The 13,184-nt window shown below is 53.2% G+C and overlaps 1 protein-coding gene across 1 annotated transcript; it reads left to right on the top strand.

Annotated features, from left to right (window-relative positions):
• The first annotated feature begins 4,073 nt into the window (after positions 1 to 4,073).
• On the top strand, positions 4,074 to 12,552 carry AMDHD2 (amidohydrolase domain containing 2). Its single transcript, XM_030460122.1, has 11 exons — positions 4,074 to 4,536; positions 5,050 to 5,186; positions 5,805 to 5,944; positions 6,230 to 6,284; positions 6,715 to 6,927; positions 8,225 to 8,313; positions 8,628 to 8,772; positions 9,049 to 9,156; positions 9,867 to 9,935; positions 10,364 to 10,465; positions 10,857 to 12,552. Exons 1-11 carry the CDS (start codon positions 4,454 to 4,456, stop codon positions 10,943 to 10,945), a joined length of 1,230 nt encoding a protein of 409 aa, XP_030315982.1. The 5' UTR covers positions 4,074 to 4,453; the 3' UTR covers positions 10,946 to 12,552.
• Positions 12,553 to 13,184: the final 632 nt, after the last annotated feature.

The following is a 13,184-nucleotide window of genomic DNA, read 5'->3' as shown; positions in this document are numbered from 1 at the left end:
TTTTGGTTCCTGCCTTGGAATGTCAAGCCATAAAACCACAGGTGGGGTTAGCATATGTGGCTGGAGCACTGCTTTGTGCTGAGGACCTGCAAATACACCATAACCAAGCTGAGGATGCTGCTCTGGCCAAGTGTTTTCTGGCAGCGATGATCTGGATCTTCATTGATGACTCCCAGGCCAAAATCTCCCATTTCAAGTCCTTCCCTGATGCTGTTGCATCAGCAAACACATCAGGTGACTCAGAGCACTAAAATCACAGAGCTTGATGTCCCTTCCTTCCCTGGCAGCACCGTGCTGGATGGGAGCAGAGCCTCATCTGCAGTGCTTTGCTTGGCGTTTGAGTTGGAAGGGGGCAGCCGGCAGCTCCGGGTCGTGAATTGGGAGCTTCCCGGAGTGCCTGCTGGAAAGAGGTGGTGCTGCTGGCACAGAAATCCTGCTCTGTAATGTGTGCACTGCAGAGTGAGTCAGCCCTGCAGAGCAGGGAGCGGGTGGCTCTGCAGCAGCAGCAGCAGAAGGAAGGTGCCCATCATTAGCAGGCAGTTCAGGCTGGGGGGTTAAGGGATGCCAGATGCTGGGATGCTGCCTGCATTGACAATGCCTCCATAGAGCCCCCTGATCTTTTTCTTTTTAACTCTTTCATGCTGGCTCTTTTTTCTTTTTTTTTTCCTTTTTTTTTTTTTCTTTCTTTTTTTTCTTTTTCTTTTTTCACAAAGGCTGCAGATTTTTGCTTCTGTTTGTTTCACTGCTCTGTTGGAGAAGCATTTTCAAGTTGTAGAATTGTATCAGTGGTTGCTCAGGGATTGTCCTTCCTTGAGAGACCTGGTTTACAGAGGAGCACAGTAACCTGGAAAGGTAAATAAGCTTTGGGGAAAGAAAAAAATAATTAAGAGAAAGTGATCCCAGAAATTAAGCCACTGCTGACAACTCCAGGGTAACAGCAGATGTAATGAAAACAGCTCTAACTAAGCCATGTTTCCTTCACAGTCTGCCCATGGGGATATTGATTTTATGGCTTTTTGCTGCTTCCATCAGCCTGACTGTACAAACCATCACTGCTCCTCAAGTGAGGGTCACCTCTGACACCCAGGACTTGCCCCCTCTGCTCTTAGCATGCCTTTTCCTGCTTTACAGGTGTTAGCCATCTTCCTCATTTGTCATAATTAAATTAAAGCCAGAGCAAATCTTCTCAGCTCCACTTATCCCGGAGTGTGAATTTTCTGTAGCAGGGTAAAGCACTGTGTCCTGAGAAGTTTCTCCAGTTTTGTTCCTCACTAATGAATGCTGTTCATTTTCTCTGCAAGCCATGCCTCATTTAGCTCCTGGGACAGTCACAGCTTTGCAGCTCATACTGCTGACTTGCTGTGAGCTCATTCCTGGATCCTGGTGCCAAAGCACACGGAAAAAAAAAAGTCCTCCCCCAGCCTTGGAGCGTGGAAGGCCTGAAGCTCATCCTGGGGCCAAACTTCAGGGTCCCCAGTGCCTCCTGAAAGGTGTCTGCAGATCACTGACAGTTCTCCCTGACCTGTCCTTGCTGTTACATCTGGGCTTTTTTTGCTTTTGGGAGAGGGTAAAGGGATGACCTCAAGTGACAGACAGAGAGCAACCACGTACAACTAAGGGCTTTCTCTACCTAAGGTAGCCTGAGGACAAATCTTAGGAAATCCCATATATCCCCAAGATCTGCAGTGTGTTCTCAGCTCAGATGTAAACAGCCTCCCTGCCTCTTGTGGGCATTAGGAGAATATCTTTGACCTTCCTGGGAATGCATGGGAAAAATCAGAAACTAAGGCTGCATCTCCTCCAGCATTCCCACTGGCAGCAGTGTGAGCCCCAGCCCTCCCTCTGGACACCTGGACCTCCTTTCACACCTGGCACACACACTCCTGTGCTTCTCCCAAGTGTGTGGTACAACTGCTGATGCCACCAGGCAGTGAATTTGATTGGGAATCAAGCCAGGTTAAAAATAATTCAACATGAAGGAAAAAACAAACAAAAAACATTTGCTAAGGCAAGTGAATCTACAGCTTCTGGTTCCCTCAGCCTATTACTGGGGCAGTAGAGAGAAAGAACAGGCAATTATTAGCAAAGGAGTGTGCAATTATTGCTAATGGATGATAGGGTAAATACTGAGAAATAAAAGAACATCCAAAGGAATGAACCCAACGTTCTGATTCAGGGGTTTGCTGTGGGGCTCACAGCCTAGGCTAAAACGTGTGGGATCTCTGTTGCCAAAGGGTGGGTGAAGCTGGGTCGGTGGGGTGGACCCCATGGAAAGGTCCTTTTGGTGGATGTTCCTGTCTACAGCAACTCAGTAGTTGCATTTACTGAGAAAGAAAAGTTACTGTCACGAGTCTGTTGGGTTTTACTTCCACATGGAAGTGCCCTCTCCTAGCCACAGGCAGTTTGGGTGCTGGATATGCCTTCTGACATCTAAATTTGGTTTAGCAGCTTGGAAGAATTCTTCCCTCCTCACAGAGTCATCAGCTCAAGGAAGCAAGCCTGAGATCCACTTTTAGGATTCTGATCTTCCTGTTTTGGAGTCTCCACATCTTCACCTGTACTGGAGCCACAAATCATTCCCACTGGGATGCTGCTGGGTGCCCCAGGTCTGGGGAATTTCAGCTGGGATGAGGAAAACCTGCCTGAAGCCATTCTTAGCCTCGGATTCCCAAAACAGGGCTGCAGGGACTTTCCCTGGCCACAGCTTGCAGCATTCCAGCTCTCCTCTGCAGGGGCCTCTCCTGGCATCCTGCTGACAGCAAGAGGCAGCTCACAGTGTGGACAAGCACTGACACCATGGAATGATGAGTACAGCACAAAACCTCATGAAAATTCAGTTCCTGGCCAGAGGGGGATGTTACATCCACGCACGATTCCTTTCCCCCTCCTTTCTCTTTTCTTGCTGTGATTCACCAGCAGAGCTCCCCCCAGGCCCTGCTGAGACACAGCTCCTGATGAGACACTCAGCTCTCTCTGAGATCTCTCCATGGGGCACTGAGTGGGATAAACACCCGAGTGGGAGTAGGGAAAGTTGTTCAGGCTGATGTGCAGCAGTAAATGCTTGGATGTTGGCTTTGCTTTGAACGAAGTGTAGTGCTCACACAACGTTTGAGAGATTGGAGGTGGTTCCCCTTCTGTCCACAGAGGCTGCAGACCTAAGGACCCCTGGTCTGCTGGAGGGGTTTGGCTGTAGAGCACAGAACAAGATTCCTCTGTCCCTCTCAGGCTGCTGAGAAATGGCTTTAAACTGGCAGAGGGAAGGCTGAGATGAGATCTGAGGAAAAAATGCTTTGGTGTGAGGGTGCTGAGCCCCTGTCCCAGGTTTCCCAGAGAAGCTGTGGCTGCCCCATCCCTGGCAGTGTCTCAGCCCAGGTTGGATGGGGCTTGGAGCAACCTGGGCTGGTGGGAGGTGTCCCTGCCTGTGACAGGAGTGGCATGGATGAGCTTTAAGGTCCCTTCCAACCCAAACTATTCCATTCTATGATTCAGAGCATTTCATTAACTCCACACCACATGTGGTGGTGAAACACCAGGGTACGCTGCTGCTGCCAGTGCCTCAGAGGCTCCAACAGGGAATGTTACTGATTTCTATTTAATGCTCAGAGTGATTAAACCAGACCCAGAGGGTGAATCCCCTGAAGCATTCTTTGCTAGGAGGAGGTGCATCAGGCCCAGGCAGTGCAGGGAGGGCACAGCAGCCTCCCCGGCTTCCCGGGCAGGAATAGGCATCTCTCTGGTGCCATCCCCATCACCGCCTCTGACGCCACACCGGTGACAATGCCAGCACATAAGCCCAGCAGCCTGTGTGGGCCGCCTGGAGACCCAAGGGCCGCTGTGGAGGCTTTCACCACCGCCTTTCACAGCACGGCTCTGCCTGGGGGTGCGGCGGGCCTTGCCCGCTCTCTGACACCGGCAGCCGAACCGAACCAGCCCGGCCCTGCAGAGCCGCCGACCTCCTCAAGATGGCGGCGCCCTTCCCGTGATGGCGGCTGAGGGGGTGGTCACGTGCGGGGGGAACCCCCGGTGCGTCAGCTGAGCGCGTCACGTGACCGGGACCCGGCGCGCCCCGCCCCGGCCCCGCTCCTCTCGCAGTCACGGTACCGGCGGTGCCGGGCCCCAGTGTTCCGGTACCGGCTGTGCCGGGCTCCACTGTCCCGGTACCGGCTGTGCCGCACCGGCTGCCCCGCGGAGCCGGGGGGGCTTAGGAGGGGCTGCACCGGGTCCTCAGCGCGTCCCCCGGTAGGGCCTGTGCCTCCCGACGCCGGCCCGCAGCCCCGGGAGAGGCGGGCACCTTCCTGCCGCCTGTCTCGGGGCGGTGCTGCGGCCCTTCCGCCCCTCACTTGCTGCTTTCACCACCTGCTGCGGCCTTGCCCCGCTCCCCCGGCCCCGCTGCCCGCCCCGCGCCCCTGACCCCGCTCCCCCGGGGGTTCTCCCGTTCCCGGTGGCTCCCGCGATGCCGTCCAACAAATCCGTCTCGGACGCGCCCATCGTCCAATTCACCAACTGCCGCATCCTGAGGAGCCATCAGCTCCAGAGGTGAGGGCTGCCGGGCGTACCGGGGGGTGCCGGGGCTCACGGCCGGGCTGCGGAGCCGCCCTGGAACCGGGAGTGCCCCGGGGGCCGTCCCAGTGTCCCGTCCCCGTGTCCCCTCCCCGTGTCCCGTCCCCGTGTCCCCCGGGGGGCTGCTGTCGTCTGACGGTTTTTCCTGAAGGAGACGAGGCGGGTGGGCCCCTCTTTGCCCCCCTAAGCTTCCATTTTGCCTCCTCTGCCAGCCCCGGGGCCCCTCGGCCATCGCCACCCACGAAGAGCCCGTGTCTGTCGGGTGTGTAAAGCCCCGAGGCCCCACAGGGAGGCGGCTGCCGGTTGTTTCCCGCTGGAGGAGCAGCTCTGCCCGAGCAAGCGTTGTAGTGCCAGTGGCAGAGGGTGCTGGGGGGGTCTGCTCCCTCAAAGGCCACCCCTGCCCCATGGATGGCCACTTGCTCCTGTGTGCTGCTCCTCCACGGCTGTCACAGGAGCAGGAGCTGTGTGTTTGTGCCACTGTCCCTCCAGGGAGGACCTGTGGGTGCGAGAGGGGAAGATCCTCAACCCGGAGAAACTCTTCTTCGACGAGAAGGGCTCTGCTGACATCCAGCTGGACTGCAAGGACAGCATCATTGCCCCGGGCTTCATTGATGTCCAGATCAATGGTAGAGTGGGGTGGGAGATCCCTGGGTCTGTCTGTCCCCCCTGCTGCCTGTACTGACCGTGACCAAGTGCCTTTCAGCTGCTCAAGGGGGATGTGTCACCCAACTAAGCATAAAGATCAATTATACCTGTGCTTGCTGCCATCAGGTAATTGATCCCCTTTGGCTCAGTGGTTTTCAGCACAGCTCTCCTCTTAACCTCATTTTTATCATAATTTTATACTGCCCCTGTGCTGGCAGGGTGTCTGCCCTACCCTTTCCAGGGTTTTTCTGGAAATTCAATAGCATTTAAATGCAATAGCTCTTTCCTGAGAGCCAAGGGTAGCTTATGTTCCCACTTCACTGGGGAATCCTTGGATTTTGCCCAGCATCAGAAGAAAAAGTTGATGCTTGCAAAATGCTGGGATGCTGTGGGAAAAAAGCACTTCAGGACAGCATTGGTTGGATTTGTACTTGTGGAGCCTCATGAATGTGGGACAGGAGAAGTGCTGGTGGAGCCATTTCCTTCTGGTCAGTGCTGTACAAATGGAGTGGCTCACTCTGGTCACACAAAATGTTTCTTCAGTGTTTTTGAGTGGGAAAACATCCACTGATTTCATCTCTGTTTTGTTCATGGCACAGGAGGCTTTGGGGTGGACTTCTCCCTGGCTACAGATGACTTCAAATCAGGGATTGACCTGGTCAGTCAGAAAATCCTCTCCCATGGAGTGACTTCCTTCTGTCCCACCCTAGTGACGTCTCCTCCATCTCTGTACCACCAGGTAAGTGACTTTCTCCCTTTCTCTCCCACAGGGTGATAAATGGTTGGGGTTGATACCTGGAGGTGACAGGGCCAAGGCTTGGTTTGCAGGGACTTTGTGGAAAAGCTCTGGGCATGAAGAGCTGGACTCTACCCCTGAATTTCTTGCCCTTGCCCTTCAGACCATGAGACAGTGATGTCTCCCAGTGCCAGCTTTGCACAATGGGGCTACAAAGCTCTGTGGGCCTGAGGTTTGGGTTTGCTTTAGTACACTGGGGTGCCATGCCTGACAAACCCTTTTCTCTAGGTTCTCCCTCAGATCAGTATAAGAAATGGTGGAGCCCATGGAGCAGGTATCCTGGGTAAGTGATTTTGTCCTTTGCTGTCCTCTCCAGTGCTGCTCTAGGAGGGCAGTTGTCTTTTTCTTTGTTAAGGGGAAAGAAGCTACTGTAGGGACAGCACAAATGAGGGCTGGAGCTCTCTCAGTGGGAGAGCTGTGCAGGTGGGCACAGACCTGCTGTCTCCCTCAGCCTGTCCCTGGCCTTTGCTGTGTTTTTTGCCATCATACACACCCTGCTCCAGCCTGCTTGGGCCCCATGGGGCGATGGAAGTGGGGAAGCTTGGCTGGGTCAGTTGACAGCACTGCAACTCTGACTGTGCTGAGCTCAGAGTTACTTGAGCCACATGTTTTGCTGCAGGAGAGTGGCCACAGCTTGACTGGAGCAGGGCAGATGCAGCACGTTTCTTGGTGGGGAGAGGAAAGGTCATGACTTGGTGTTCCTGTTTGGGCAGGGGCTCACCTGGAAGGACCATTCATCAGCAAGGAGAAGAAAGGAGCACACCCAGAGCACTGCCTCCGCACTTTTGAGGAAGGTGCCTTCCAGGACCTGCTTGCCACTTACGGGTCCCTGGACCATGTCAGAATCGTCACCCTGGCCCCAGAGATGAAGAGGAGCAGTGAGGTGATCCAGGAACTCACCAAGAGGGGCATCTGTGTCTCCCTGGGTAAGGGCTGGGCAGGAGAGGGCTCCACGTGGGCCCAGCAGCCCCTCTCTTGGGGCTGTAGCATCTCTAATGGTGTCTTAGTGTGACTGGATGGGGTGGGAGTGTCTTCTGCCTGGTCCCTGTGGAGGTGACAGACCTGTCACCAAGAGGTACCTCACTTGATGCTGCAGATCTGTCCACCTTTTTACTGGAAGGGCCAAACTTCATGGATTGAGTGTGTAACACAGGGGAGCGTTTGGTGCTGTTCAAACACAAGAAGGGACAGCAGTGTGACTTGAATAAAGATGTAACTCAGGGTTGATGATGTGGAAAGGTTCAAACTCTGAAGTTCAACTGCTTTAGGCCTTGTTTGAGAGGTGAAATAATTTTCCAAAGGTTACTGTTGAGTTTTGATAGTTTTTTTCTCCTGGAGGCACTGTAGGACACCTCTCTTCCTAATGTCTGTACTGGCCACTGACTTAAAACTGGCTGCATTTTTCTTGTCCTCTGTTTCACTGACTCTTCTGTGCCTCACATCACTGAAGGGAATTATGCAGGGTGAAATTAAACCTGAAGTGAGAAGGGCAGCAGAGCATCTCTTGTCTATCAGCCACATAAAGCAAGGAAACACACAAGGGCAGGGTTTGCCCACAAAGCATCAGAGTTGCTGACTGTGGTGGGGGAAAATAGAGTTTTCTTTCAGGATAGTTTTATCCCTTTGTTCTTCCTTGGCAAAGTCCCCACTCTCTGCTCCCTTGACACCTCTCTATAAATTTTTTATATATCTGAGGGCAGCAGAGAAGCATGTCCTTGGACCTCTAGTCCAGCCTGAGGACAACTCCTTGTGAGCAAGACAGCATTTGTGACAGTTGTGGTGTGAACAGTGAACATGTTGAGGTGAAACACCCACAGTCAGGATGATGGGCAATGGCTTTAAGTTAGGGAGGAGTAGATTTAGGTTGGATGTTAGGAAAAAGTTCATTACCATGAGAGCAGTGCAACAGGTTACCCAGGGAGGTGGTTGAGGCCTCATCCCTGAAGATGTTCAAGGTGAGGCTTGAGGAGGCTCTGAGCACCCTGATCTGGTTGAGGTCCCTGCTGACTGCAGAGGGTTGGACTGGATGAGCTTTAGAGGTCCTTTCCAACCCAAATTATTCTGCGATTTTGTGACCAGACATCTCTGTGCCAAGGCTGGCATCTCAGACCCCAGCCCAGGCTGGGCATCAGAGCAGAGTGGGTGGCAGAGCATCTTCATTCTTGTTGGGATAGAAATGGAGGGATGGGCAGAGAGAAATCCTGCATTGGCCTCTGTCCCCAGGTCACTCGGTGGCTAATCTCTCCCAGGCTGAGGAAGCTGTGCAGCACGGGGCCACGTTCATCACTCACCTCTTCAACGCGATGTTGCCGGTGAGTACCCGAGGGGCCCTGCCCTGCCATCTCTTCAGGTCCTTTCTCTCCAGCTCCACACAGATGCATGCTCTCCCCTGCTTGTTTCATAACGAGCTTTGCAGTGAGGTTTCAGCAGCTTCGTGTTTCTTCTGCCTGATCTGAGAGTCAAGGCTGTAGCAGATTCTTGAAATTCAAGGAAATGCCCAGATTGGTCTGGTAAAGGGTGGAGCATCCTTTTGCTAGAGGGTGACAGCTGACTCCCCTGATGGGAAGGGCTTGAGCCCACAAGTCCTGGTGATGCTCCACAGCTTGTCCTCTCTCCCCTTGTCCAGTTCCACCATCGTGACCCTGGAATCGTGGGGCTGCTGACAAGTGACAAGATTCCTGCTGGGCGGAGAGTCTTCTATGGCATGATCTCTGATGGCATCCACACCAACCCTGCTGCCCTGAGAATCGCCCACCGAGCCCACCCCAAAGGTGAGCCAGGACAGGCCCACACAGTGTCCCCAGCCATGAGCTCTGCCATCTCCCACAAAACACTGCCACAAGTGCTGTGGCATTCTTCCCTCACTGCCTGGAAGAGGTCACAGCCACGTGTGCTTGTCCACCACACCTCTTGCTGCAGTTGGATGTCACTAGACACACTCTGGCCCCTGTCTGGGAGAACCAGCCTCTCAGAGAGGACACAGTGCTCAAGAGCTGCAGCAAACTCAGCTGCAAAGCTAACACAGCCTCTTCCCTTGTGCTCCTCAGGTCTGGTGCTGGTGACAGATGCAATCGCTGGCTTGGGGCTGGCGCCGGGTCGGCACACACTGGGTCAGCAGGTGGTGGAGATTGATGGGCTGAACACCTACATTGCAGGTGAGTGATGTCCTGCCAGAGTTGGGAGCAGAGCTGCTGCTCGTGTCTGTTCCTGGAGAGCTCAGTGCACCTTGGGCTCAGGGCTTCTCAGTGCCACACTCTTGGGTTTTGGGGCCCAATTGGTTAATGGCTCTGCAGTGACTTGGTCCTGGGGAGACACCTCATGAAGAGGGGGATTGCCCAATCTCGGTGGAGTAAGGAGGAATCTGTCAAGTTTTAGCTGTCTGCAACACCCTTAAACATCTTTTTGCCCAATGTCATGGGTGCTGGAGGTTCCAGTGAGGTCAGAAAGGACAGAAATCGAACAGCTATTTGTTGTCCCTTGTCTTCACTATAACATCACCACTTTTATTAACACATTTCACTAAACTGCAACCAATTGGAGACTGGGAAGGTATTTTGGAGGAGGTTCATTCCTGTCTCAGTTCCCTTCCTCTATTTCTGGCAGCAGATGCCTGCATTTGTGAGCTGAATCTTCACACAGTTCAGCTGGTCTCAGAGAGGAGCTGCAGGGTGACATCCTTGTTCCTCTCTGTGCTGCCAGCCCAGACTCCCTCCTTACTCTGTCACTCAGCAGCCATGGCTGTGGGCACACACTACTCAGCCCAGGATTTTTACCTCTTTTTGGTCATGTTCTGCTTTCCCACTCCCCTGCTCCTTCATGCTTTGAGTTGTGGGACCTGCTCAGTGCCATCCTGTTCCTCTCCCAGGCACAAAGACTCTGAGTGGTAGCGTGGCGACTATGGACACATGTGTGAGACATTTCCAAGAAGCCACAGGTAAGTGAGCCTTGGCCACAAGCTCCTTAGGTTGACTCAGGAAGAGGTCTTGCTCTTTCCAGCTGTGTCCACTCCACCAGGGAACATTCCCTCTCACCTGAGACAATGAGGAGGGCTGGGATCAGCAGCCTCAGAGGAGCAGCTTTTTGAGGGGAGGTTTCATTTTAGCTCATAGCACCAACAAGAGGTGAATTGTCCTGCTCCTTTCTCACCAAGGTGAATGATTTTCCCATCCCCTAGGTTGTCAGTTCTCCTCTTCCTGCTGTTATCCATAGGGATGTTTCCCTTCCCCAGCTCCATACAGCTGTGGGGACAGTGTTCCAGCTGGGGTCCCTGCCAGGCTGACAGTTGCCTTTGCAAGGAGGCCTTGGGCTGTTCTGGCCACGGGGCTGTTTGCTGCCCTAATGCTTCCCCCTTCTCTCTCCAAGGGTGCTCAGTAGAGGCTGCGTTGGAGGCTGCATCTCTGCATCCTGCCCAGCTCCTGGGGATTGAACACAAAAAGGGAACACTGAATTATGACACTGATGCAGGTACTGGTATGGGGACAGCAGGTACTGGTATGGGGACATGGTATAGGGCAGTGTGAGGGCTCCTGGATGCAGCAGTGAAGCAGGGGCTGCTGTGAGAACATCTTCATCCCCTGCTTCAGTGGGAGCTGTAGGGAGAGTCACTTTGCCTGGGATTTGCTCCAGGTTTTGGCTCCAGTGTTTTTTGCCTTGGATGTGGGTGATGTTTTGCGAGTCCTCAGGAGAAACCCTCACATCTCAGCCAGGCATGGAGCAGAGCTGCCCTAGCACGGGTGACACTGCACTGCCCTCCTGCTGCTAAAGGAGCAGAAGAGCCTCCTGTAGGTCTTCCCCAGCCAGCGTCAGCTGCTCCGTTTCTCTGACAGCTGCTTCCTTTCTCTCTTGTCCAATGCAGATTTCCTGATGCTGAATGATGCTCTGTATGTGCAAGCCACGTACATCGCAGGCGAGCAAGTCTGGAGACAGGATGCCTGGGGCATGTGACACTGGGCTGCCTCTGCCCTCTGAGGCTCTCTGGCACTCTGGTTAGCAGCTTTGGTAACCACTCCACTCTTTTTTTTTTTAATTTTTTTTTTTTTACAATTCCTTCTCACAACTCCCTTAAAGGAGCCTCATACCAAAGAGCTGCATTTTCCAGCACAAGCACTGCTTCCAGTTACAGCCATGCCTGCAACAAATTTGTTGGTGCTCAGTTATTGGAGTGGGGAAAGCAGGCAGATCTGTGTTTTGGGGTGGGGGGTGTTTTGTCTCCCCCAGAGTGACCTGCACAGCTGTCCTGTATGGAGTCCCCAGGCAGAGGTGCTCCTGTCACCCTCTCTCAGCAGTGTGAAGCTGTCGCAGCCTTTGCACTGTTTTACAGAGCACAGACTCACCTGCCCTGTGCCCAGGCAGGCTCAAGCCATTTCCATTCCTCTGCCTGCTGTTTGCCTTGCTCCCAGGCAGCCGTGGCTGCTTAGACATCAGCTTCCAGCAGCTCAGCTTGCAGCTCTTCATGTTGAAAGGTTCCTGTTGTGTCAGCAGAAGCTGAGGATCATGTTCTCATCCTCTGGCAGTCCCTCTGCCGGGTGTCCTCTGAGTAAAGGCTGCCACAGCTCTCCCACTCGGTGCCAGTGTGGGGCTGTGCATCCATGTGGGCTGAATCCTCAGGGCAGAGATCAATCCCAGGAAACATGAGGCATTTCTGGTCCTTTGTGCCTTTTCCCTGCATGGGCATTGAGTCCACAGCGCGTGGTTTTTGGGTGGAGAGATGGACAGCATCCTGCCACAGAAAGTGATGTTCCTCTTAACCCTTTGCTCTGGCTGGCTGGGATCTGCAGGCTCAGTGCCCAGCCACACCTCCTGGAGCCTTTGCACCACCAGATGGGTTTCTGCATTCCTCAGGCCACAGATGGGAAGCTTTCAGTTTTGGGAGTGCATCCACACTGATGGTGACAGACTCACAAGCCCTCGGTCCCACTTAGGGTCTGAGGGAGAAGAGAACTGCAATGGGGCCCTGGCCTTTCAAGACAGTTGCTGATAGCTCATTATTCCTCTGCTCATTTATTATCGTCTCCAGTACTTGACTGTCAGCTCCTTTCCTGACACTTGAACACGTCTGTGTAAAGACTGATGCTGATTTCAACCCTACCACAGTCAGAAAAGCTTTGCCATAAGTCTGAGACAACCTCTGACAAGCCTCAAACCAATTAGATGGTTTATGTAATGAGGGGAGGGCTTAGACAAGGGTTAACTTTTAGCGAGGGTGGGGCTTGTAAGGCAAGACTAAAGTCTGGTCAGGATTGGCAGAAGATTCTTCCAGTACCTTTTTATAACCCTTAACAGCAATGTTTGGAAGTGCTTTCCTAGCACTTAAGATCTCTGCTGGAACAACTGGCAGCCTCAAAGAGTTTCTAACATCAACTGCCAATGTCAGCAGAAACTAAAACCTCTGTGGTTTGAAGCATTTGAAAGAGACATCAAATACTGTGCTGTGAAACGGGACATGCTACAACAGCATTACAGATCTCAGTGGGGACACTTGTTGAGTGCTGTGAAAAAATCCAAGGGAAAAAATGCATACGAAACAAGGTGTCTTCACTTCTTTTTTATTTACAAAATTAAGCAATTGAAAAGAAATCTAAAAGAGAAAGGGAATTGGACAATACCCATGTATGTGTGTTACCTTTTTTTGTCTGCTCAGGATAGGCTGTACCCTCCCCATGGTGTCCTGTGGTGGGGTAATAGAGTTAGGCTGTGGTTGGGCCCAAGCATCTTGAAGGTCTTTTCCAGCCTGAGCAATTCTATGTTTCTTTGAGGTATCTCTGGCTGAGATGGGAGCTGCTGGGTCACTGTTGCTGGATGGGGACCATGCTGATGTGGGGCTTCTGAAGGTGCTGGAGGCTTTGGTCCCATGGAAGGAGGCTGCAGCTGAACAGTCTGCAGCCCAGTGGTGAAAATGTGGGGACAAATTGTATGAGGTTCAGCAAGGCTCAGTGCTGGGTCCTGCACTTAGGTCCCAGCAACCCCTGGCAATGCTCCAGGTGTGGGGAAGAGCTGCTGGAAGATGCTCCATGGAAAAGGACCCGGGAATGTTGGTGGACAGCAGCTGAATATGAGCCAGAGGTGCCCAGGTGGCCATGAAAGCCACCAGCACCCTGGCTTGTACCAGCACTGGTGTAGCCAGCAGGAGCAGGGCAGGGACCATCCCCCTGTGCTGGGCACTGGGGAGGCTGCAACTCCAATC

Source organism: Calypte anna, chromosome 14, assembly GCF_003957555.1.
Source record: "Calypte anna isolate BGI_N300 chromosome 14, bCalAnn1_v1.p, whole genome shotgun sequence".
In the NCBI taxonomy this organism is placed as follows: domain Eukaryota; kingdom Metazoa; phylum Chordata; class Aves; order Apodiformes; family Trochilidae; genus Calypte; species Calypte anna.
The sequence above is the reverse complement of the archived record's forward strand: the minus strand, read 5'-3'. Positions and strand labels throughout refer to the sequence as shown.

What these genes read in the sequence shown, in the direction of transcription:
- AMDHD2 (XM_030460122.1), top strand. Translation starts at nt 4,454, where the DNA reads ATGCCGTCCAACAAATCCGTCTCGGACGCGCCCATCGTCCAATTCACC. An exon ending in CATTGATGTCCAGATCAATG is followed by an intron (nt 5,187 to 5,804) that starts GTAGAGTGGGGT and finishes TTCATGGCACAG; the next exon opens with GAGGCTTTGGGGTGGACTTC. An exon ending in ACATTTCCAAGAAGCCACAG is followed by an intron (nt 9,936 to 10,363) that starts GTAAGTGAGCCT and finishes TCTCTCTCCAAG; the next exon opens with GGTGCTCAGTAGAGGCTGCG.